Source organism: Aspergillus oryzae, chromosome 6 (assembly GCF_000184455.2).
Source record: "Aspergillus oryzae RIB40 DNA, chromosome 6".
NCBI lineage: Eukaryota > Fungi > Ascomycota > Eurotiomycetes > Eurotiales > Aspergillaceae > Aspergillus > Aspergillus oryzae.
This window is the reverse complement of record NC_036440.1, coordinates 1,373,777-1,394,276: the sequence shown is the minus strand read 5'-3', so window position 1 is coordinate 1,394,276 and position 20,500 is coordinate 1,373,777. Positions and strand designations below refer to the sequence as shown.

General features: G+C 49.5%; 12 protein-coding genes across 12 annotated transcripts; 2 read left to right on the top strand and 10 right to left on the bottom strand.

The window, feature by feature from the left end:
- Positions 1–243: 243 nt before the first annotated feature.
- AO090020000169 (uncharacterized protein) lies at positions 244–893 on the bottom strand (the record flags this gene model as incomplete). Its single annotated transcript, XM_023238127.1, has 2 exons — positions 244–260; positions 320–893. The coding sequence occupies 2 exons, from the start codon at positions 891–893 to the stop codon at positions 244–246; spliced, it is 591 nt and encodes a 196-aa protein (XP_023092726.1).
- Positions 894–1,613: 720 nt separating this feature from the next.
- AO090020000170 (uncharacterized protein) lies at positions 1,614–3,366 on the bottom strand (the record flags this gene model as incomplete). Its single annotated transcript, XM_001824476.3, has 2 exons — positions 1,614–3,306; positions 3,362–3,366. 2 exons carry the CDS (start codon positions 3,364–3,366, stop codon positions 1,614–1,616), a joined length of 1,698 nt encoding a protein of 565 aa, XP_001824528.1.
- Positions 3,367–3,862: 496 nt separating this feature from the next.
- Positions 3,863–6,383, bottom strand: AO090020000171 (lipase family protein; the record flags this gene model as incomplete). The annotated part of the gene is made up of 5 exons (XM_023238126.1): positions 3,863–4,219; positions 4,272–4,605; positions 4,674–4,845; positions 5,587–5,618; positions 6,334–6,383. The coding sequence occupies 5 exons, from the start codon at positions 6,381–6,383 to the stop codon at positions 3,863–3,865; spliced, it is 945 nt and encodes a 314-aa protein (XP_023092727.1).
- Positions 6,384–7,082: 699 nt separating this feature from the next.
- AO090020000172 (uncharacterized protein) lies at positions 7,083–7,484 on the bottom strand (the record flags this gene model as incomplete). The annotated part of the gene is made up of 2 exons (XM_023238125.1): positions 7,083–7,199; positions 7,290–7,484. The coding sequence occupies 2 exons, from the start codon at positions 7,482–7,484 to the stop codon at positions 7,083–7,085; spliced, it is 312 nt and encodes a 103-aa protein (XP_023092728.1).
- Positions 7,485–8,288: 804 nt separating this feature from the next.
- Positions 8,289–9,634, bottom strand: AO090020000174 (uncharacterized protein; the record flags this gene model as incomplete). Its single annotated transcript, XM_001824479.1, has 4 exons — positions 8,289–9,063; positions 9,121–9,191; positions 9,241–9,384; positions 9,434–9,634. 4 exons carry the CDS (start codon positions 9,632–9,634, stop codon positions 8,289–8,291), a joined length of 1,191 nt encoding a protein of 396 aa, XP_001824531.1.
- A 169-nt stretch (positions 9,635–9,803) lies between these two features.
- Positions 9,804–10,478, bottom strand: AO090020000175 (uncharacterized protein; the record flags this gene model as incomplete). The annotated part of the gene is made up of 1 exon (XM_001824480.1): positions 9,804–10,478. One exon carries the CDS (start codon positions 10,476–10,478, stop codon positions 9,804–9,806), a length of 675 nt encoding a protein of 224 aa, XP_001824532.1.
- Positions 10,479–10,801: 323 nt separating this feature from the next.
- On the bottom strand, positions 10,802–12,696 carry AO090020000176 (glycoside hydrolase family 13 protein; the record flags this gene model as incomplete). Its single annotated transcript, XM_001824481.3, has 3 exons — positions 10,802–11,324; positions 11,393–12,152; positions 12,225–12,696. 3 exons carry the CDS (start codon positions 12,694–12,696, stop codon positions 10,802–10,804), a joined length of 1,755 nt encoding a protein of 584 aa, XP_001824533.1.
- Positions 12,697–13,440: 744 nt separating this feature from the next.
- Positions 13,441–14,358, bottom strand: AO090020000177 (uncharacterized protein; the record flags this gene model as incomplete). Its single annotated transcript, XM_001824482.3, has 1 exon — positions 13,441–14,358. The coding sequence occupies one exon, from the start codon at positions 14,356–14,358 to the stop codon at positions 13,441–13,443; it is 918 nt and encodes a 305-aa protein (XP_001824534.3).
- A 1,549-nt stretch (positions 14,359–15,907) lies between these two features.
- AO090020000178 (uncharacterized protein) lies at positions 15,908–16,682 on the top strand (the record flags this gene model as incomplete). The annotated part of the gene is made up of 3 exons (XM_023238124.1): positions 15,908–16,405; positions 16,507–16,526; positions 16,640–16,682. The coding sequence occupies 3 exons, from the start codon at positions 15,908–15,910 to the stop codon at positions 16,680–16,682; spliced, it is 561 nt and encodes a 186-aa protein (XP_023092729.1).
- Positions 16,683–17,029: 347 nt separating this feature from the next.
- AO090020000179 (molybdopterin synthase catalytic subunit) lies at positions 17,030–17,569 on the top strand (the record flags this gene model as incomplete). Its single annotated transcript, XM_001824484.3, has 1 exon — positions 17,030–17,569. One exon carries the CDS (start codon positions 17,030–17,032, stop codon positions 17,567–17,569), a length of 540 nt encoding a protein of 179 aa, XP_001824536.1.
- A 4-nt stretch (positions 17,570–17,573) lies between these two features.
- On the bottom strand, positions 17,574–18,801 carry AO090020000180 (SCO family protein; the record flags this gene model as incomplete). Its single annotated transcript, XM_023238123.1, has 4 exons — positions 17,574–17,650; positions 17,789–17,887; positions 17,942–18,266; positions 18,334–18,801. 4 exons carry the CDS (start codon positions 18,799–18,801, stop codon positions 17,574–17,576), a joined length of 969 nt encoding a protein of 322 aa, XP_023092730.1.
- Positions 18,802–19,641: 840 nt separating this feature from the next.
- Positions 19,642–20,314, bottom strand: AO090020000182 (uncharacterized protein; the record flags this gene model as incomplete). Its single annotated transcript, XM_023238122.1, has 3 exons — positions 19,642–19,816; positions 19,901–20,110; positions 20,193–20,314. 3 exons carry the CDS (start codon positions 20,312–20,314, stop codon positions 19,642–19,644), a joined length of 507 nt encoding a protein of 168 aa, XP_023092731.1.
- Positions 20,315–20,500: the final 186 nt, after the last annotated feature.

Below are 20,500 nucleotides of genomic sequence, written 5' to 3'. Positions count from 1 at the left end.
CGGTTAGCACTAGTATAATTTCATGATTCGGGTAAAAAGGCCATTAATCCGCTGTGGATAATGACGATCACAAAGATCAACAGTCGATCACCCGAGTCATGCTTCATATACAAAGCTTGAGAAGCTCAATGCATTGATTCAAGATGATGGCACTTGTACTCATTACAATTATGCATAATACAAGAGAATGAATACCTCCACCTTGATAATACAATAAATTCTCCCAGCATTAACCTCTGTGATCTACCTCAAGGATATCCCTACAAGGCCAAGATACCCACCAAACCCCCCACCAAAGCCATAACACCGGCATTCATACCCATCGCACTAGCCGCATTACCAGTCGCCAGAACACCCGCCGAAGACGTCGTATTCGAAGAGCCCCTCGAACCCGACGAAGCAGAGCTCGACGACGAACCACTCTCCGCCACCCGCGAAGAAGAACCAGCCGGCGAAGAAGAACCAGCTGCCGAAGACGAAACCCCAGTGGACAAGGTCGGCGCAGCAGTAATCAAAGTACTACCGGTCTTAGTAGTATCAGAGGTAACGGCTCCAGTGGAAGTGGCCTCGGCCTCGGAATGCGTTGCCGAAGCCGAGACAGCCGAAGTGGACGGCGCAACCTTGCCGTCGGGACCCCAGCCGGGGAGGTAGCTCGGGGTCAAGGTCTCGGTGCCGGTGTAGGCGGCGCACCCGGGCTGGTTGTACTTGGGGGGAGCGCGACCACCGCCGCAGTCAGGGAAATCGCAGATCTCGCCGGTGTCGGGCACGTACCAGATCATGCTGGCTTCGCCCCATTGGTTGACGGTGGCGGATTTGGTGCAGCCGTCGAGATCGGTGCGGGCGGCGGCGAGGCTGGTGAGAGTGAGGAGGATGGGGAAAGTGAGAGATTTCATTTTGGTGGGTTTTCGAAATGAATGACTAAGTTTGAAATGTTGAGAACGAGTGGTGACTGGTGAGGATAGATAAGGAGTGACGGTAGTGAGTAAATTCCCTGGCGAAGAGAAATGGATAGAGAGATAGGACTGTCTTCTATATACCACCCTGTGTTAGGTCCCTGAACTCTCTCTAATGGCCGCTGGCAGCCTAGAGCCCGAGTTGTAGCCTATGGGGGAAGCGACTGAGTTTGCTAGCTTCATTATCAAACCCATGAGTAACTGATGCTTAACCTCTCTGAGAATTGCCGTCCTTAATCGGCAATACGTCTCCTGGGTCGCCGGGCTAAAACTCGACCGGGTTAGGGCTAACCATGAAATCTCTTCCTCTCCATCAATCAAATCGTTGCCGTTCAGCCAGAACCCCATGGTGGAAATTAAGCACCACTAAACCATGGTCAAAGTATCATGCGAGCAAAAAACTACGGAGAAAAAGGGGTCTTTTACTATTTTAGGCTACAGTTGAGTTCGAGGGCTGACTCGATCAAGGACCATTGGTCGGACTAAATACGAGCTGGATGCGAAGTGGGTCACTATTCTTGCGCCCTGGATCATAAAAACCTGAAATTATAAAAGCAAGTATAGCGCTACGAAAGTGCCACGGACAGAATGACCGTGCTGAGCTATGATTGGATTGCGAATAGCCTTGGTTGGAACGAATTCTGTGATACAAAAACACGCTCAAATATGAGAAGAACAGCATGTCTCTGCCTTTCCCACCGCGGATAAGCGACAGTAGCATGAGGTGGTAATAGGAACATCTGCGGAACCGACGGCAATATCGCGCTGGACCTGAATGCTAAGAGCTTCCTCGAGCTTGCCCAAGCGCACCAGGCACTCATGCAGCCCATGTAAGCCCCAGACATTATTCAGCCGGGCCTTGCGACGGGGAAAATCTTTCGCAAGCCCAAGGTCCTCTCGGAATACCTGCTCTGCCTCTTCGACACGGTTTTGCTCTAGCAGTAGACCACCCAAGGCATGACGCACGGGCTGCATCCATGGCGGCGGGTCCGAGTAGGGGAGCGCGTCTTCCAGCTCAATCGCTTGCCGAAGGTGGGCAAATGCGACCTCGTAGTTACCCTTGCGATATTCTAGCTCGCCGCTGAGCATTTCTGAGCCGACCTTGAGAACGTCGACCTCTTTGACCGGGATGCTGTTCAAGCGGGAAGGCGGGACAGTCGCACGCGCCGCCTCAAACTGTTTCTGAGCAGCCTCGGCTTCTGCGAGGCGGCCGAGGGCGCTGAAGGCGACACCGCGCGCGTAAAGTATATTGGCCGTTGTTGCACAGTACACGGCGCGGTCAGCGGGAAGCTCTAGGTTTAAGATATCCTCCCAACGGCCAAAGCGTACATACACATGGGCCAGGTTGCCTAGGAAGCTCTCAGTCCAGTCCGCCATTGGGGGGCTGGTGCTTGTTAGCACGTTGATATCGATAATCTGTTCGAGCTTCTTCGCAGCCGATAGCGATTCTTCAAACCGACCCGAGATGAAGGCCGCATACAACTTGGCACATATATTATGCACCCGATACGCGACGTACAGGGCTGATCCACGGTCGCGGTTGAAATACTTGTCATCAGCGATGATGGCTTCCTCGTTGGAGTCGACCGCGCGGCGATAGTCACCCACCGCCATATCGATATGCGTTGGCATGTGTAACATGTGCGCAGCATCCGGCACCAGGCGACGTAATCGGTCGGAGGCTGGTAATGCTCGCTCCGGCATTGGTGACATTTCCATCAAATGAATGTAGAGATGGCAATGGGCCGGGTGATCCCGACCTTCGATGCCCTGTGCCATTGCTGATTCGATCACTTTTTGAGCCTCCACAGTGTGGTCGCCGGTGGGTTTGCCGGTATCCAAATCCCATAGCCCTCGAGGACTGATACACATGAGTGCATCACCAAACAATGCGGCCACATCTACGTCACGGCTATAGGCGTGATATACAGGTCGCATCGCGTCCGCATACGCATGGTTCAGCGGTCCCATGTCGGACGGGATATTGTCTGACGGTGGGAATCGGGCTGTGAGGGCTTTGATCAAATCTCTTTCCACGGGGGTGGCGTTGCTCGCCAGCTCGATGGCCCGCGTTAATGCTTCGTTGGCCTTTTTCACTGTGTGCTGACGGTCTGCCATGTCGAAGAAGTGCCACGCCTTGTTATAGTTCGGACCGACGGCATAGGCGATCCCCCAGAACGCCATGGCGCACTTTGGATCGTGTTTGGTAGCCCGCTCGAAGCAGCGCACCGCTTCATCATGGTTGAAAGAATAGGCCCAGAGAAATCCGCGGTTAAACCAGAGCTGAGCTTCTGGAGAGGATGTGGTCACGGAGCGCCGATGCGAGCCGAGGTTATAGTACGCTGAGGATTCCCTAGACGCATGTCAGGATACAGTTTCAACCAGATGTACAGACTCCGAGATCTCACTGCATCTTGAAATTCACCGAGGGGGAAAAACCATAGAGAATTCCTGGGGAAGATAAGAGGCGAAAATGACGCTGACTGGAATATTATTGAGTGTCGATTAAATCGGCTACGGTCGGGCAGCTTCCCCTCACTTGCTGGTACCTCTCCGATTGGATCCTGGTAGTCGCCGTTCTAACAGGGTGGATTTCGCCGAATTTAATCTGTTGTCAAACACAGTGTCTCAAACATGCATTCATAGTCTTTGTTGATGGCTATGCGCCTTTTCCATCCTGATTATACAACACGAAATATCCGAAGAAGAAAGAAGACGAAAATCAATAAGGAGAATAAGAGGAAACGAGAGTGGAAGAAGTAAAAAGAGGGCAAACGAGGGACGAGAAGAAAAAGAAGTAAAAGAAGGAAATATAAAAAAAATAGAATGGTATCCGTCCTGTTGCGCCGTCATGGCCATACCCAACTCCGACTTGATAAAGTCCCCAGTGACCCGATGTATCAGCGTATTTACTCCCAGTCCTTCCAGGTCTGCGCACACACACTCATATCTCCCATGTACCATCCATGAGGTTCCATGGTGACTTCCGTGGTACCCAAGTTACCAGCTTCATTGTTGACTCCCTCGATCACCTGAATAGTGGACCTGGTCGCCGACACTCCATTCGGCGACGTGATCCAGTACTCCGGCGAAGACTGACTATATTCGGGGACTAGAGAGTCCAGTGGCCGGCGCCGGGACGACCGAAAGAGGACCTTCGGTACTTCGTCGTTGGTGTGTGTGATGCGGTAGTTCTTGCCGGCAGTGGACTTGGTGATGAACTCTGCGAACGCCTTGTTGCCGACAGATGGGGCGCCGAAGGAATACTGATCCTTGTCAGCATTTGTCTTTCTATTTTCTGGTGACGGGGTAACTTACCAAGTCGACAGTATGTCCAGAATTCCGCAAGGTAACAGCTCCAAGGGTAGCAAGCGCGCCACCAAGACTGTGTCCCGTCAGGATGATGCTATAGTCCGGGTTCGCTCTCAATGTTTCCTCAACCTTGGGCAGGAGAACGTTCATAGCTCCCTCTGAGGCTGCCCAGAAACCATGGTGTACTTTACATCCATCGCAGATGGTCGATACGTCGACTTGTTGGAAGTCCAAGTCAGCATTGCGGTTCTCGGCAGAGACGGTCCCGCGGAAGGTCAAGACGATGTATTTGTTCGTTTTGTCCAGAGCGAGATATCCTGTGGTACCACCGGGCTTGATCCTACGCGTCCAATTAGATACCTTTTTTTCTCCCTGCTATTGATATGCAAAAGGGATGTCGGAACTTACTCCTCAAATCCATCAATGATCTGAGTACTTGACTTGTGGAGGGTGTTGCAATACCCCGAATCACAATAGACTGAAGACCCAGTAGAGGAGCCGTTGTGGTTCCCTTGGCAATTGGCCGAAGCTGCAAATTCCGAGAAGCGGGTGAACTCTGTCACAAGAGATGGAGAGATATCTATGATCGATTAGCATTGCAACCAAGTCTCGGAGACACAGGAGTATTAGTCACCTCTGCGATACAGTCGATTCAGAGTAGCTCTAGGCACTGGGTGGGCGAAAGTAGGGCAAATCACCCCAAGAAGAAGAAATAGTAAAGTAAACATAGTGGGTGTTGGGTATCTCTTAAACAATGGGTATCGTGTCGATAATGAACGTGTGTCTTCTAGACAATGAACGGATGTCCTGTAGACTGGGTATCTTGGAGCTGTCTGGATGTGTACTTTTGCCTCACATCCATTTATGTATTTATATCAGCGACGAGCAGAATGAATATCATCATCCAGTGAGATGGATCTCAAAACAGCCCGATATCCGATCTCACCCACAATACAGTAGAGGGCGGAAATAAGCAACGGACGCTTATTCACGCTAATCAACAAATTCAGTAATCATCTCCATTGGCTAAATTCATATCTAGACAGTATGCGAGTGAACTACAGCTCGAATCACTAGTACCGAAGGCCTGCGACATTCCTTACCAAGATCATGCGACTGTCACTACTGCCGAGTCATGCTGCAGGGATGTTAGGGCAGTGTTTTAGTGCTGACAGCTCGCTCTAGTATAGATTAATTATGGCCCCAACTAAGCCCCTACCCTCATCTATACACTGGTACCCAGCCTTCAGCCTCGCCTCCCACCTAGCGACATGAAAAACAGCCCCCGTCCCTTGCAGAATCCAGTAATAAAACCACCTACCTCGCATAAAACTAGGGCCCACTAAAATCTCACTAGTCAGACAGTAGACCTCCCCTTCCCGATTCTGGACAACACAGACCATCTGTCAGCATTTAGCGACCCTGAGTTAAATGAACTACCCCCAAACTATACATCTAATTCTGTTGATATCGGTAATTCCCGACTCAACATGATGGTGGTGGATTTAAATCTCGGGTTCACCCGCGATGCTCACTCGCCGAATCGCCCCCAAGGACCCCTAATCACCTGAAGTCAGCACGATAGCTTCAATTTCCCGTCGGGGATACCGTTGTATTGCTAGTGCTGATTTTGCTGTGGTGTTTGTGATTCTGGCTTGGTTGGGGGTGTATGCGGGATAAGATTTTATATTAACGGACCTGTACTAGTATTTCTACAGGTGGTTTGGGGTATTGTAGTGAGTGTTTGGTCAAGTGCATAAACGATTGTGTAAATTAACAACCTATGGATATGAATATGGACAATGCAATTTGTAGTCAATTTCGGTTTCCATCATGCGTGCTCATAATCTTGTAGTCACAAACCATAACCCTAGAATCCATATACCATGTACCTACCATGTCCTCACTACCTAAACAGGTCAATTCCCATATATCCATACCTCAACTCAACTCAAGCTTTACTCTGATTCCGCAGAACGATATTCATGTACCTGTGTAAAAATTCAAATTAGCTCATCGCACAAGACGCAAGACACAAAATAAACCACCAAACCAGTAAAAAACTCACATGCTCATGCCGACCAAGGCCATAAAAATGCCCAAAACACTCTGACCCATGATGACATGACGGCTGGAAGCCCATCCCAGCCCTACAATAATGCAAGTCTTCAATTGCCCGATGACGGTACTGCTGACCGGCCCTGCGGCATCGATGATATAGAAGCCGGAGAGATTGACCAGACAGGCGAAAACGCCGCTCTATAGTTCGTAAGACATGTCAGCAGATAATTTCCGAGATAAGATTTGGAGTTATAGATAAATATGGGACACCCACCATCAAGATAAGAGCCCATGTTGAGGCCGGCACAAACGAAACCGTCGGCGGGGTCTCGATCCAGGGGATGGTGCAGAGGAGTAATCCCGCGCTGACGGGCGCCTGGTTGAGTAGGAGCTGCATGCTGCTCATTTCGAGTTTCTTGTGGTAGTGTCCGATCCACACGGTGTAGATTGCGCTTGCGCCTACGCCGGAGAATGCGAACATGATGCCTAACAGCGAAGTCGTGACTTTGCCGTCTGTCGTGGGGAGGCTGTCGTAGTAGGAAACCATCCCTACGCCGGCGCAGAGGAGGATGAGTGGGAGGGTGGCTGCCCGGGGGATCTTGGCCCCGTAGAGCAGGTAGTTGAGTAAAGCTGTGACCGGGGTGAGGAGTAACCGGGCCAATTGGTGGAACATGACGGACGAGTGGGCGAGTCCTAGATTTTGGAGGATTACTTGGATACCCATTGCTGCGGCGAGGGGCAGCATCTGGATGATTGCTACGCTTTTGGGAACGAAGAAGCCGCACCAGGGACGCGATGCGGCCCATAATGTGGCACCGGTGACGAAGAAGTGATATGCTGCGAATGATACTTGGCAGTTGCGGAATGAGGGGTCTGTGAGGATGGATTTGTTCGTGAAGACCTGTTCGAGTATGTGGGTCAGCGTTGGAAACATGGGGACAGTGTGGTTGGGATTGGGCTTACGATGGCAACGGTCGAGAGGATGTTGATCCCAGTCCAGATAATGAAGCTGGGACCTGGGATCAACCGCTCCGTAGATGCCTCAGACTCATGATCACTGGCATATTCGATCTTCTCATCTGTTTCATAATTCACCGGTGACTTGATCAATAGCCCTCGTTCCGGGTCCTCCTCTGGCTTTTCTGATGTGTAGGTCATGCTTCAAGTAGACCTTATGTCAGTGTGCATAAATTCTAGAGACACGCGCAGAATTGATGGAAAATGCAAAGGCACGCAATGGATATATAATCAAATATACTGGGGCAGTGCGCTAAGAGACGAAGTTGCAGCGCATACATCACCACTAGTCCAGAACACGGGGGCGTGTATGGCTTGATTATGAATGGGCCGAATGCTACCTCAGTACCGCCGCTCTGGTCAGGGGCCAAGCTCGGTTCCTGTTTTCATTGACCTAATAGACCATGGTTGGATGTACCGCTGTGCGCTGGTATGGATATTTTGCGGATAACTGCGATGACCCGACTAGATGTAGAACTTCAGGATACCGGATAGAGCTGGATGAAGTGCGTGTGTCTTGATGCCGTTGTAAGTCATTTGAAGACGACAACCGATCCTCCTCAGTCTCTAACAATGTCTTCTGAGATTTCTGGCAGAAGTACCAGCATGTCTGGCTGGCATTCCTTCCTGGTCCGCATTTGTTCTTTGGTGATATGGTATCCGCATTCGGAAATGTAGTAGTATTCGGCTCCACTTAAGCATAGGCACGATACTACGTTGCTGAAGCCTTGAACTACGGGTGAGAGGACTACACGCAATCTGTTATTCAATCAGGTCGTCATAAAGTAGCCCTGTGTTCCTACGTCGTAATCTCTTAGAACGCTGATCAATGCAATTTGAAACAGACGCCATATAAATTTCATATAATCTAACAAAACCCCAACTCTCTGATAGTGCTAAACAAAAATGGTATAATATCTCCAAACTCTGACAGGCCGTATATAATTATTGAGAAACAAACACTCCTCTTGGATACTCAAGCTCCCCCAATTTTACCTCAGCCTTCGACCACGGGTCAGGCGATTCTCTCCACTGGGAATACACCGTCTCCTCGCCTGCGACCAGTCGGTGGATATTCAACCTGGTGCTGTAGACCATGTTGTAAGCTAGTGCCGGATGCCACTCGAATTTCCTGTCTTCCCACTGATCAATATCGGAATCTCGTGAGACATAACCCTCCGATCTGAACGTGCCAATCAGATTAGGAAAAGGCGCATAACAGCGCAATTGGGGGCGATTACTGCCCGCGCACAAGTCACTCATCGCGTTGTCCACGGGCAGGTTCAGATAATTGATTGAAAGCTCGGCCAGAATCCTTCTTGCACCCTCCAAGGTCACAGCATATCCGAACGTGCAACAGCCCATATTGGCCCGATAGATGTAGCGCGTGGAGTCTACCGGCCACTCGGGGTGCTCCTGTCTCCATTGGATAGACGGTCCTGCTGGGGATTCCCAAGGCCCCCGAATCGTGGTATTCGGGACCGTGGGATCATTGGGGATGACGTAGAAATCGGTCTCGTTCTGGTGTGCGCCCGATGCACAGCCTCCAACCCAGAGAATGTCCCAGTTCGTACCGTACGGCGCTTTCTTGGATTCATGCTGGTTATTAGTCAGGGTGCGCACACCTCGCGCGAATTCAGCGAGCTGCTGCCGGAGTGATACGTCCCAGTCGGCGTCGTCTTCTAGTATCAGTGCCGTGGTGTAGCCATTTTCGACGATACTGTTGAATTTATCGTTAGCATAGTGCTGCTAGTCAGATGCTGGTGGTACCACATACTCGATCAAAGTGTTCATATGAGCGCGCCAACAGCCTATGGCGGCGGGCTTGACACCCGACTCACCCAGTTTCTGCCTCGACTATTAGGAAAGACTCCCACAAGAGATGAAGCATACGAACCAATGGGTAAGACTTCTCAGACACATTGTCCGGATACACTCCATCTCTCCAATCAACCTTGATCCCGAGAAAAGAAGCAGCCAATGTAAGATAGTCACGTTTGTCGGTACGCTCTTTCATGCCGATGGCATAGATATGTTGAAACTATGAAAAGTTAGCACATCACAAACCATATTGTGACTGCTATGCTCACCCCGAGGGTCTCATTGTTGATATGATCAAACGTTGTCTCCTCCGTAAGATGATGCTGTCCGGCGCGAATCACATCCCTGGTCGTCGAGTAGTACGCCTCTCGATCGGCTAAGAGTATAGTGAAGATAAAGTAGCTGCAGCAAGCTGCAGCTACGAGCTTGATGATAGTCTTGGTATTCCACCGGCTCATCACGAAAGTCATTTCCTCAACGATTGGAACCTGATAAGGCCCAGCAGCTCGACTGTGAGTATCTGGTAAGTTATGGTCAATTCATTCAGGTGCATGGTGCATTTGGATTGTTTTCGCTTTGAAGACGAGGTGAACTTTCTTGCCACCATGGTGTCTGGAATGGTCATAACACCGCATTAATTTATTCAGCATTTCCGGAAACGTCATGTAGTTGAGAGCTTTCACACGGCGTTGAATCCTGGGGTTTTGCGTCCCTGGTTTGGTGATGTCCGAAAATAGCATATGACGGTCCGGAAAGGGCAATGGTTGTTGGTTCTGGCCAATCAGAGGCTAAGATAGCAGACTCCTGTACCGGATTAGGCAGCTGGTGGACACGCTTCCGTTTTCGGGTGTTCACATACTCGAAGTGGACTACTGCATTGTGGTCTCGGCAGAAGGGACGTTTGACCTTCGCAGCGTCAGTAAGTCCAGGTTTCCAAGTTGGCTTTGCAATAACATACCCATGACGCTTTAATATGCGATACATAGAGGAATGAGATATCCCAGTTTCATCAGCTAATTTCCTAGACGATTTCTCGCTCCCGGCGGCTCGATCCTGGATAATTGATTGAACCACGGAGTTTTCGACTTCGTCGGTGATCGTCTTAGGCCGACCAGATCGTTTAGCATCTTCGACATATTCCATTTTGATCCTTGGATCCTTGCTGGGGTCGTATCCTCTGGCCCTTGCACGTCTATAGATATCTTGGACAGTCCGCTCGGGCATTCCTAGGGATGCCGCAATCTCTTTCGCAGGGATGCCCCAGGCCACGAGAGTTAGAGCTTGGATCCTCAATTCAATTGGGTGGAAGACCATGGTTCCGGAGGGTCCTAGTTGGGCAGGCAGTAGGTAGGAGCCAAAACACCAACAAAATCGAAAGGAAATCTCAAAATAATGATATCAAGAGAGCTATGTTTTGATCAACAAACATGTGCAGAGACACGTCAATGTAAATTACTGGGACGGCGGTCAGGCCGCATACACAATACCGCACGGTGGGTCCTCTATTACTAGCGTCCTTCGTACTTTCTCTCAAATTTACAGTACCTCCTGTGTATTGACTCGTATCTTTATTTGCAGAAGTCCATGAATATGGATTTATATTAAATGGTTGGATATTTTAGGACTGGCAGACCTAATCAGGCCTCAATAAGCAGCACCACAGCCTCATATGGACGAAGAGACCACTTGGAACCAGAAAATCTCTCCTTCACGTCGCTGGCGCTGTCATACGTGTTCAGCAACACATCTTTGACTGCCTTCACACCATTCGAAGAAGAATCCCATTCCAATGTGCCGTCAGTCCAGTTGGCCAACACCAGCGCCTTCTGGTCTTCATACTGCCGGGTATACGCGAAGATCTCCTGGCTATCGCGGTCGACCAGCTCGTAGTTTCCATATACAAAGATGTCCACGTATTTCTTGCGCAGTCCGAGCACGGATGCCCAGTAGCTGTAGGTAGAGTTGGGGTCGTTGACCTGGGCCTCGGCGTTGATGCCGCGAGCGTAGTTCGGGTTGACCGACATCCAGGGCTTGACGTTGGGGCTGGTGAATCCGGCGTTTGGCGCATTAGTCCATTGAACTGGGGTACGGCCGTTGTCACGGGACTTCTTCTGATATTCCTGTCGGGCAATCTTTTGGATTTCAGGATCATTTGGTAGCCTGTGTCGGATTAGGGTTAGTATACGGTCCTCAGGGAGCATGAAGGGGAGCGGAGCTAGAATGCTTACCTCTTCCAGTGGTTGAGGCAGTCGATATCCTTGTACTCTTCGATGTCCCATTCGGGAGGCACATTCCCCATGCCAATCTCTTGCCCCTGGTATACGAAAGGTGATCCAGCTTTCAAAGCCAAGATCGTGGCTAGCATCTTGGATGCAATAACTCGGTCTTCCTCCTTTGCGTTCGTGTAACGGTCGACCGACCGTGGCTGGTCGTGGTTCTCCCAGTACAGAGCGTTCCAGCCATCATTTTCATACATGAACTTCTGCCACCTCTCAAAGAAAAATTTCAAGTCGGTGAGCTCCCAGCTACCCGGCTCGAACTTGTCGTATTTACCATGGTCAATGTCGACATGCTCAAAGTTAAAGATCATATTCAGCTCATTCCGGTCATACTTCACTGCTCGAAGCACCTCTTCGGTGTCCGTCACGAAGGGCATTTCACCAACACTGAACGTATCGTACTCCTTTAAGATCTTACCAAGCTCCTGGAAGTATTCGTGCAACCGAGGACCATTGGCATAGTACTTGTCACCCCATTGCCAAGGGGTACGTGGGTCCTTGATCGGGGCATCCGGGAAACGCTGGTCCTTGCTGATGAAGTTGATCACATCCATACGGAACCCGTTGGCACCTTTATCCAGCCAAAAGCGCATAATATCATGGACAGCCTTGCGAACCGGTGGATGCTCCCAGTTGAGATCTGGCTGTTCTGTCGCGTACAGGTGAAGATAGTATTCCTGCGTATGCTCATCCCACTCCCATGCGCTCCCTGCGATCGCAATCAGCCTATAGTTACAACCAATTACAAAAATACATGCAATATATCAAGGGACAAACCTACCCTGGAAATGTGACACCCAATTGTTCGGCGGCTGGCGATTTCCCTGCTCGTCATACCTGGCCGGCTTCCAGATGTACCAATTCCGATACTCGTTATCCTTCGAGCTGCGCGACTGCTTGAACCACTCATGTTGATCACTAGTGTGATTCACTACCAGATCCATGAGGAGCTTCATGCCCCGTTCATGGCACCCCTTGATCAACTTTTCCACATCTGCGACCGTACCGTATTCAGGGGCAATGTCGTAGTAATCAGCGATATCATATCCCATGTCAACCTGAGGCGACTTATACGAGGGACAGAGCCAAACGATATCGATACCGAGGTTCTTGATGTGGTCGAGCTTCGAAATGATACCGGGGATATCACCGATACCGTCATCGTTGGAGTCCTTGAACGAGCAAGGCCAGATCTGATATACGGAGCTTTCCTTCCACCAGGCGCGATGGTTCTGGTTGCCGGGTGTGGCCATGGTTTGTCGTCTGGGCAGTATATGATTTCCTAGAGTAACTTGAATATACAAAAGAAAGAGGGAGGCTTCAGTTTATCTATATGTTTTGTTGTTGCTGGGAGGGGCAGCTTGCTATCCGATAACACCCACCGCGGGGCAGCTCCTTTCTCGAGCGGAGAAATTATCGGTGGGTGCATTGCCGACCTATAAATTTTCTTGTTGGACTATAGCTCACCAGGGGGATCTTATGAATTGAGGGTCTGACCAGGTTTCAGCAGCCAGTGAAACTTGATAGAAGATTGGTTCCACTTGTAGGTTGATCGAATGATGATACGACACGGAGAGCTTTCGGTGGATCCGTCGATCAATCAATGGAGTTGCTACTACGTGTGTATTTTGTGTGCGTATAATATTTTTATTCTGTTTAAAATTGAGCTGCGTTTGTTAACTTAATTACCTATGTCAAGATCAGCAAGAAGAATTAGAATGAGGTGCGACAATTCCAGCATAAGACATGCTACCCCGACGATAGCCGCATACTATCCAACAATGACGGACAACCAAAGTACTTGACCATCTAGCGAATAATGGTTACTTCCTGTTCATAGACCGAAGAATACCTTGAACATCAGCAAATTTCAATTCGACCACCGTCTCGTCCCATAGCCTTTCAATGATTTGTTTCCCTTCTGGCGTATACAGGACAGTAGCAAATCTGGTGAAGCATATCTTAGCAAGAGATAACATGATAAAGATGCAGCATACTTACGGTCGTATCTGCCAGTCCATAACAAAACACCCGTGGGACTCCTTGCCCTTTACCACTGTAGCGTCTACATATGTAGAAGCTCCATCCCGGACAGTCCGAGCCGTAATCACCTTCGCAAGAGACATGGCCAAAGATACAACACCAGAAACGTCACGCTGAAGCTGGGTGCCCTTGGTAAAGCCTGGGTCCACCAGATTCACCACGACGTCATCCGCAGATACGTAGTCGGCAAGCTTCCACATGAACATGTGCCCGAGCAGTTTGGATGCGCTATACTGCTCGATCAAGTCGAAGTTCTTCGGGTCGTCGTACGAGGGGAGAAGTAGAGAGAACTTTCTGTGTGGGAATCTAGCGAAGAGAGCAGTGCCCGAACTGACAATGCTAAGTCGGCCAGGTGTACCAACTGTTGACTTGTTCTTGAGAACAGGGAGAAGAAGAATAGAGAGAAGTACCGTTGATAGGTAATTCACCTGAATGGTCTCCTCATGGCCGGTACTAGGAACAACTCCAAATTGCATATTTTGCAATCCGGCATTGAGAATGACTATGTCGAGACGAGATAGCTGGGTTTCGGTGCGGCGAACAAAGGCTCGAATGGAATCGTATGAGCTCATGTCGAGATTCCAGACTTCGATGGTAGCTATTGGATACTCCTTCCGGAGTGTAGCTGCTGCTATTTCGCCTTTTGCGACTGAGCGAACGGCGATTATTAGAAGGGAGAGATTGTATGATAGGAGTTGGCGAGAGCTTTCCAAGCCCAAGCCGGTATTGGCTCCCGTCACGATAGCGACTTTATCAATAAGAGTGGTATTTTTCGGCGGCAATTGGGCCTTAGTGCACAGCTGGGACTTCAGGAAGATCTTAAGGTAGTAGTACGGTGTGGTATCTGGTGGAAGGTCTTTCGAAGCAGTCATTATGAAGTAGTCCGATATCTGTAGGCAGGATGGTTCTTGTGAAATGTGTAAACCTGGAATTGTAAGAGGTAGCATTGCTCTGATCTTGGAAGACTTATATATGGCAGTTCAAGGCTCATGCCACGGACATTGGTATCTCTGACGCTGGAGTGAATGCGATATACTCTTATCACCCAAAACGGTTAGTGATACTGGTGATAGCTGGAACAGCCAATAGTATTCAGTCTACAGTGGGCCACTATTCCCGAATAGGACAACAATCGTTCGACCAATCGTCAGTTGGATGAATCGTCAGCCCAAGAGACGCGCTTCAAATATGGCTGTAAGCGGACTTAACTCTCTTTCAAACCGTATCCTGAATTAGGTAATTAATCCAGGAAGAAGAATCCCAGCAAGGCGTTTTCCAGACTGACGCCTGACTTCTCGTGTCACTTGCTGAAAGGCATGTCTCTTGAAGGTGGATCAGGTAAGTCCGTCGTCCGTCATTCATCAACTGTCATGTTGTTATCTCCGGGGGCATACTCTCACTATTTGGGTAGCGATGTTACCGATCATCATATCCACAGGCATAGCGAAGCCAGATCCAGATACGCGCAAACTTATTAGGAGCCATGTCATGTTGGGAAAGAACAGGGGCAAATACCGACGTTCGGGGCGCCATGACCAAGCGGAGTTAGAGCACGATGAGACTTGTAACGAAAAACCTAGAACTTTGCGAAAGCCGTCTGGTCCATTAACCAAGAGGGCGCCTTTCACTGTTCCGCAAAGAGTTGGCTCCGAAGTCTCCCTGCTACGGTTTGCTGACACAGTGGAGCCAGCGTTGGCCGTGAATATCGTAAGATGTAAGTCAAGCATGCAGGTACAGCAGTGCCCTAATAGATGTATTCTTAACGACAAAAATACAGTTTCAGCCATGTCGAAGAGAACCCTATTCACTTTGGAGAAATACCTTTCTTTCCAGAAGAAAAGTGACCAGTGGCATGATCTGTTGATAGCGGATCCTATTTATCTCCATGGCATGGCCTTCATAACGCAGGATTTCTTCGACGGGTTATCGGGTTGGCAAGCTAAGACCAATAACCCGGCCTCATTACACTTCCTGAAGACACTTCAACTCCTCCGCGAGAGGCTGTCCCTTCCAGACGAACAAACGAAAACGTCGGATGCTACGATAATGGTGGTGCTGTTTCTAACAACACATGCACATATTAGGGAGGACCTCGACGCTGCCAAACATCATCTCAAGGGTCTTCATAAACTCGTGGATATGAGAGGTGGCATGGCCCACTTTACCTACGATGTGAATCTGAAAACTGAAATATACCGGTATGCCTTCTGCAACTTGTCCACCATTAAACAACCAAAGAATAAAGTCCTCTAACCTTGAAGTAGGTCTGACTTATCAATTGCTCTTCAAGGCTGTACCAAGCCTCTCTTCTTTGATGACACCTTACGGTTTTCGATTTTGACCGCACCAGCTCTGAATCAACACGCTAACGTACAATTCCTCGAAAACATAGACGATGATCTAGCCCGATCTTGGAGCTTAATGAAGAGATTTTGCGTCCTCGTCAATATAGCTATTAGAAAGCAACAACGACTCTCTATGGACTTCTTCTTGGAGACAATGACATCAGTAATGTACCGCCTGCTTCAATTAAAGTTTGAAACAGGCTCTATTGGTGAAGCTATCCGTCTCGGGCTTTTGGCCTTCTCCTCCCATATATTCTTGCAGTGGAGGGATATTCAACGGCCGTATATCCAGTTCTCCGCTTCGTACAAGGAAAGTCTTGTATCTCTTAAGTCTTTGAATGGTGTTTCTTCTGATATTGTGCTTTGGCTCTTGACGGTTGGTCGAATCTCAGTTTTCGGTACATCGGACGACGAGTGGCTGAAGCCTTGGCTACGGGCTAATAGCCAACTATGCACGGTACACTCATGGCCCGCAATGAGGGATGTTATGGAGTCATTTCTGTGGATTGGTGCGCTGCACGACAAGCCTGGAAAGGATTTGTTCGAATCTGCGATGTTGCAACTATCTCCACAAGTATATCTGCCCAGTATCTGAATGATTTCCTTCATTTAGTGGAGGTAGTACCACAGTGGTATTCAAGTTCCGCAGTTTGCCGAATTATGCACATATTGTAGGATAATGCTCTCTGGGTTGGGTAGGTGTAGCTTTAACCAGCGGTGGGTGGCTTCATGCTGTTTCATTTTGCATGGTTTGTAACCCACAAGTAGCTCTCTTCATATATTACTTGCTCACTGTGTCAAGTTATAGGCAGATCGAGTACCATCGAAGTTCCAGTTACGAAACGAAATAAGCAATAGAAACGCTGTGCTCTGATATCCTAAAGTATATACGGTCCCACTTTACCCCACAGCACCGATAAGACATCAACGGCCTCAGGCACTCAACCAAACACGATCCCCTCACTCCAGTCATTCCTCCGATATCAACACCAGACAAACCTCCATAAATTGCACCTACCTCTAGAGATCCCTCCAGAACAGAGACCACACACCCAGATCTCCCTCACCAGGCCACACACCACCACGCACACCCCAGGAACCACATCTATGACGTAACCCACCTCAAGACCACGCCTTAATTCCTCTCCAACAACAAATTCATACAACATCCTCCCCGCCACCACCAAACCACCCCAAAATGACCACCTCAGAAGACCAAACAACACCCGCCCACCTCGACCCAAAAACCTACCCCCGGCACCTAACCGACCCAACCCAAAACATCCACCTGGAACTCACCTACTCCCCGCTCAACGCGCAATCCGCGTTGGACAAGATTTCCTCCCCCGCCGCCGGCGCAAACGTCCTCTTCCTCGGCACTACGCGAAATACCTTCGAGGACCGGGCTGTCTCACAGCTGAGTTACACGGCGTACCCGCCGCTGACGCTGAAGACGCTAGCGGGGATCGCGCGGGACGCGGTTGCGAAACATGGGCTGACAGGGATTGTGATTGCGCATCGGCTGGGGGTGGTGCCGATTCGGGAGGCGAGTATTGTGATTGCGGTTAGTTCGGGGCATCGGAGGGCGGCGTGGAGGGCTGGGGAGGAGGTGTTGGAGATTTGTAAGGAGAAGGCGGAGATTTGGAAGAGGGAGGAGTTTGTGGATGGGGGGATGGAGTGGAGGGAGAATAGGGAGAGGGATGGGGAGGGGAAGAAGGTTGTTGTTTCTGAAAATTGAGGTTTTATACTGGTTGGGTACTATATATGGTGAGTTGTGAGGAGAGAGATATGGGAATATGGGACCATGTGCTGATCAGCTCTAGATGGTATATTTTCACGATATTTACAGACGGTCATATAATCCTACATGCTATCGACACGTATCTGAGTAGGGTATTTCTATTGTACATACTTTTCCATGCTATTCGTACACTCTAGTCCTTTCTCAATGGCTTACCTTCGCGCTTCCAGTCGTTGATGTGCTCCATGATGACCTTGGTGGCGGAATCGGGGGTATCCTGGCGGCCAATGCACTCGACGAAGTCACCCTCGGGGTCTGTACCACGGAATTAGCAATCGTGCGGCATACTATACAAATGATGTCACTCACCCATCAGGTAGAAGTAGATACTGTGGTCCACCAGATAGTCCTCGCCCGGGTTCACGTTTTGCGGTGTGCTGAAGTACACCCGGTACTGCTTGCACATATTCTTCACCTGCTCGTACGTGCCAGTCAAGCCGATAATGTCCCCGTGGAACTCCTGGAGATACGAGCGCAGCACTTCGGGGGTATCGCGAGCAGGATCGCAGGTAACAAAGACAGGCAAGAAGATGTTCTCGCCCTTGGTAGCCTCCTTCACTTTGTCAATAATCTCGGCCATCTTATCCAACTCATCCGGGCAGATATCGGGGCAGTGCGTGAAGCCGAAGTAAACCTAGAAGATCACAATCAGCACCATAACGAGCATATACAGCCTTGTCCGAAGACATAGAAGAACCTACAAAGCTGTACTTTCCCTTCAGATCCTCATCGGTGAACTGCTTGCCGTCCAAGTCCTTCAGCACGAATGGACCTCCAACCTTCGGCCGACCAACTCCCTTGCTCATCTCTGCGATGCGCTTCCGCGCCAACCGTTCCTTCTCCACCCGGAAATAAACGATCATACCCGCACCGGTAATGACGAAGAGTAGCGCCGACTTCCATGAAAACGGACCGGTGGAGTTCCGGGCCTTCAGCTGGCCCATTGTGCGTGCCCGAGCGCGGAGGGTAGTCGTGCTGAAGGAGCGCTGAGAGGAGAGACCATTGTGTCTGAGAGTCTGAGTGTATGCGGGCTGGGCTGGTTTTGTGCGGAGAGGAAGGAAAGCGTTTTGCGATGGGATTGATCGGAGGGTGCTGCGCTCGAGGGAGGGAACGGTGGAGCGCGAGGCTCGTCCGACCATTTGGACGAGAGGTCTCATTGTCGATGCCATTGGGTGTCGAAGGGAGGACTAGACCGGGTTTGGTGATGAACGAGAGAATGCCAGTAATTGTGAAGCGGTGATGGTTCGAGATCTCCGGCCGGAACCCGCTGTTAGCGTTGTGGCCTGAGGTGTCGACAAGCCACGTCATCACGTGCTCTTTTAGCGCCTTAGGCAGCATTATATCCCTTGACTCGAGCGTTTGCATCACCTTTTATTATGCTTGCATTTGCCTATAAGCTGCTAATTCTGATACAGAAGTAATAGTCACTACGGGAAGTGAACACTTATGTCGAAAATAAACATCCGCCAGCAATTAAGAAATATCTTGATCCAAAAGTGTCTACATCGAATGGCTGACCTACATACTACAAGCCATGTCTTTCAAGACCATCTGAATCTGCCGACTTAGGCGGACACAATCATCCGAATACCCCAGGAATGCCATGAGAGGAGTGGGAGCCTGTTCTAGAGCCACTTTGTCATGGATTAATAACCGTGATCTATCGATCCGCATCTTCCGTGAGTAACCATGGCTACACCACCGTCATCACGACGTGGTATTACAGGAATTCTAGAGAGTCCTTTGCCACCCCCACAATTCTAGATCTGGGGAACCTTCAGGTTTGCATTCTAACGAATTGTTTTGACTGCGGGGTCTTGAATCGATGCCTGCTCGTGCCCCCGTCGCTTGCCGCAAGTCACTGCTGAACTCCACGCTTTGAAAGTAGACAAGAATGGGTTCATGGTAGACGCTCCCATTGGATGAATCAATGCAAAAGGGCCAAGAACGTATCGTGCTTTGCTAAACAGAACAATCATGTTTGAATGATCCCTAACTTCCGAGCTGACCTACACTGCACATTCCGGGCTCATATCGAGCTCTTCAAAGAAGGGCTTTTTACACATGGGACACTGATTATGAAATCCCAAGAACCAATTCTCTAGGCACTCTCTGTGAAACACGTGGTGGCATTGAAGGGTGTGGATGGGGTCCTTCTTGCGGACCTTATCAAGACAGATAGAACTAAATCAACATATCAGTACAGTCCATGATGGTTGACCTAGCAAAAAAGCAGTAATGAAGACATCCACGGTTTTAAAGTCCTACCATGTGAATATATGATCGGATTGTTTTAGCGGGGATCGTATCGTTTGAATAGACAACCACCAGATTTTGAAGGGCTTGGTCGGCGCAACTCTTTCTAGACAGTCCAATCTTCTCTCCATGCTGTCCTGGGGAGATACATTTGCTATTGCAGGATCAGTTGCTCCGGAGGCTAGACTCGAATATGCGAGACAATATGATCTTAGGAGTAACCTGCTCTCGCGGTCAGACTTGGTATATCACTCGCAACCAGACAACATCTGTCTCTAAGAACAAAGATCAAAAGCCGTCTTACCATATAGCAGTCACGACGTATACAGTTAAACACACTACCAGCAATACTTGGAAAGCTAAGCCGTCATTATTTGCAGTTGTGCCTTCCTTCTTCGACGTTGACTCCGTCTTCCAATCAGGCATATTCGATATGAGAACTTAAGTAATCGGCAAATAAATTGTGGATCCTCTATTTCTAGACTAGAGGGAATTGTGTAAAAGGGTCAGCTGTTTTATAAAGGACTGTCAGCTAACCTGCAGTATGTCGTGTCATTGGAAAAGAGAGTATCCTCAACCATGGAACCAGGCCGTAAGCCCCATCCAGTCGGA